This window comes from Clupea harengus, chromosome 4 (assembly GCF_900700415.2).
Source record: "Clupea harengus chromosome 4, Ch_v2.0.2, whole genome shotgun sequence".
NCBI lineage: Eukaryota > Metazoa > Chordata > Actinopteri > Clupeiformes > Clupeidae > Clupea > Clupea harengus.
The window spans coordinates 1,590,002-1,593,338 of NC_045155.1; the positions used below are offsets into that span (position 1 = coordinate 1,590,002).

At 39.2% G+C, this 3,337-nt stretch overlaps 1 protein-coding gene across 1 annotated transcript in view; it reads right to left on the minus strand.

Annotated features, from left to right (window-relative positions):
* prok1 (prokineticin 1) overlaps positions 1-1,461 on the minus strand; it is a 2,481-nt gene extending 1,020 nt beyond the window's left edge. Inside the window, exons 1-2 of the mRNA XM_031565494.2 lie at positions 1,349-1,461; positions 707-832 (exon numbers count right to left, since the gene is read on the minus strand). Coding sequence (XP_031421354.1) covers positions 707-832; positions 1,349-1,429 — 207 coding nt within the window. The 5' untranslated portion in view covers positions 1,430-1,461. The remainder of the gene's footprint in view (positions 1-706; positions 833-1,348) is intronic.
* Positions 1,462-3,337: the final 1,876 nt, after the last annotated feature.

Here is a 3,337-nt window from a genome sequence, read left to right on the forward strand (position 1 = left end):
TCCCTGGTCCCAGTGACAGGGAGAGTGATATAAGATCTATATCTACTGAGGATCAATATTTCCTGCAGTTATCAGCACCTTGTGCCAGAGAAGCATCCTAGCTTCGGCTTGATACAGTATCTAAATTCTGCTTCCCCTGTTGCTGTAAGCAGTGGACTGTTGCTCAGCTGTCTCTCTGTCAGTGTGTTAAGAGCTGGGGGCGTTTACTGCCATTTATTAAGAAGAAGTTACACAAAGACATCCCTGTAGTCTAATGGGGCTGATTAATTCATCCATTGTTTGACTCATGGACTATATTGCTCATTTTAATTTGACATGTCCACATAGAAGATTTTAACATCCAGAGCACCTTGAAAGCATTTTAATGCTGACAAAGAATAATGACTCCTTTCTAGCTAATACTTCCATAATAACATATTGATCAAAATCACAAAAGAAAGATTAAGAGGCACAGAAAGAAAACATACATGAAAGCTATTTTACATAATAGGAATGTACATCCTCAGGACTGTTTTCCAAATAGGCAAAGATGTGGCATTATTCAGTCATTCTTTATATTGAAATATACTTTATAGTCACTCTATATTAAATCACACATACTCTATATTAAACTCTATATTAAATCACACATACTCTATATTAAACTCTATATTAAATCACACATACTCTACATTAAACTCTATATTAAATCACACATAATTGCTACCTTATGGCTGTAAGGGTGACACTCATCGCCCTCATCACCCCTCGGTGTGCACATGCGCAATCCCCGCAGCCACAGGCTCACAGCGCAGCACAGTCCAAGACCACACTGCATATCTTTATCACATGCCTGACACACACACACACACACACACACAGACAGACACACAGAGAGAGAGAGAGAGAGAGAGAGAGAGAGAGAGAAAGAGAATTAGGCCTGACTTCATATTACAGTTGTATGATGATATATCCATCTATCCTGACGTCCCTGCATCAGATTCAAGTAACTGTGGTTGTGTTTGTGTGGGGGGGGGAGTTTCTCAAATGCATGCCAATGTCAATACACAAAGGATGTGCACAGGGCATCATAGTTTTGAAACGATACTTAGTCAGTGTAGTGCACCCAACTGAAATGTATCCCTGAACGCTGAATGATAATGATATGGCACATCTCAAGAACAACAGCACTTAAGTAAATTCACATTCTAATTTAGGCGGTCAGGTGATGATGCAACGACTTTGGTCTGTCTCTGAATAAACTCTATGTAATAGGTAATAGGTTTCCATGATAAACCTCAGTAAAACCAAGCCAAACTACAATGCCTGTGCAAAACAACCCCCCCCCTCATCCACCGATGCAACTCACCCCTGTGATAACAGCACCTTTGGACCAGTTCAGGGACAGCAGCAGGACCAGCACAACTGATAAAGGCACAAGCTTGCTCATAGCAGCAGACCCAGAAGTTTCTTGCAAAAGATATGAAAGAAATGTTGAAAATGTCTCGAAGATGCCTCGAAGATGGCACCCAGTCGTCTTCTCCTCCTCTTCTTCTACTTGTTGTTTCTTCTCGTAGGCAAGGCAAGCTTCTGTGACCACTGGAGCGATGGCTCCTTCTTTATGTATCACTAACCCCCTCCCCTCCCTCTTTTAATCTGGACCCTCGTCATCTCTTTTAGTGTGACGCTGTGTGGGGTATGAAGGAGTGTTCCTTAAATGGATGGTACAGCTGTTTAATGCAAGTCTTATGCCAGGCATAGTCTATATAAAGACAGCGTGTAGGTACAGTATATTTGGGAAATACTCTTTGACAATGACATATTGATGTACATTACCACTTTATCTTTGCCAAAGCCCGTTTTCCTGACAAATGTCTATATAAAGACAGTGATGTACATTAGTTGATGTACATTACATTACATTAAGACTAGTTGATGTACATTACATTAGGACTAGTTGATGTACATTACATTAAGACTAGTTGATGTACATTACATTACATTAGGACTAGTTGATGTACATTACATTAAGACTAGTTGATGTACATTACATTACATTAGGACTAGTTGATGTATATTACATTAGGACTAGTTGATGTACATTACATTACATTAGGACTAGTTGATGTACATTACATTAAGACTAGTTGATGTACATTACATTAAGACTAGTTGATGTACATTACATTACATTAGGACTAGTTGATGTACATTACATTAAGACTAGTTGATGTACATTACATTACATTAGGACTAGTTGATGTACATTACATTAGGACTAGTTGATGTACATTACATTACATTAGGACTAGTTGATGTACATTACATTAGGACTAGTTGATGTACATTACATTACATTAAGACTAGTTGATGTACATTACCACTGTATCTTTGTTGCCTGTTTTCCTGACAAATGTCTATATAAAGACAGTGATGTACATTAGTTGATGTACATTACATTACATTAAGACTAGTTGATGTACATTACATTAAGACCAGTTGATGTACATTACCACTGTATCTTTGTTGCCTGTTTTCCTGACAAATGTGGGGGATTTAGTGCTGGTTTGACGTCTCCCATCATGGATCAGTGATCTGTGCATGTAAGTCAGCAGACATCTTTTAAAATCCAGAATGAAAAGCGTTGAAGTATAACTCAATGACATTTTAGGATTAAAGCATTTTAATACATTGTATAATAACATAAATTGTAAGACATTTCATTCTCAAATTTGAGCATTTGTTTCATTCTGAAAATGCAATGATGAATCTACGTAACAACAAGATTATTATGCAAAGTCACCTGAACATTTCTGGCCTTGTGATGAGTGCGCCTAAAAGGTAAGCGTTAATGATGAACTTTATAGCCTTTATACTTTAGCTGAATACTCATGCCCCAGTCCCATTCTTTAAAAGTTTTTGGTTAAAATATGAGCTATTTAAGTCTCCGTTCCGTCAATGTATGAATTAGACACATCATTCTCAGCTCCTCCAGCCCTGCGCATGTATATATGTCTGAGAGACGAGTCTATACGTGATGACGAGTACCGAGGTGTCAGACCTGGCCTGTTAGAATGTGATTTAAAGGCCAGAGAGGGTGTGGGAAAGCTATAGGTTAGTCAGCGGGGGCATTACTTGGCTTCTGTGCAGGTGATTCTTCACTGGAAGCCTTGTCTGGCCAGGGCACATAATTACATTTCACATTTTGGCCCTGTCAGCACGAATGCCTGGCTGGTCCCCTCTCCTCTGACAGGGAAAGAAATCATTCTGACAGTGGGAAGAGTAGGTAAAAGGGTCGAGAGCTACCTCAGTGGAAGACACACTGATACGGGCACATATGTAGCTACGCACACCTCGT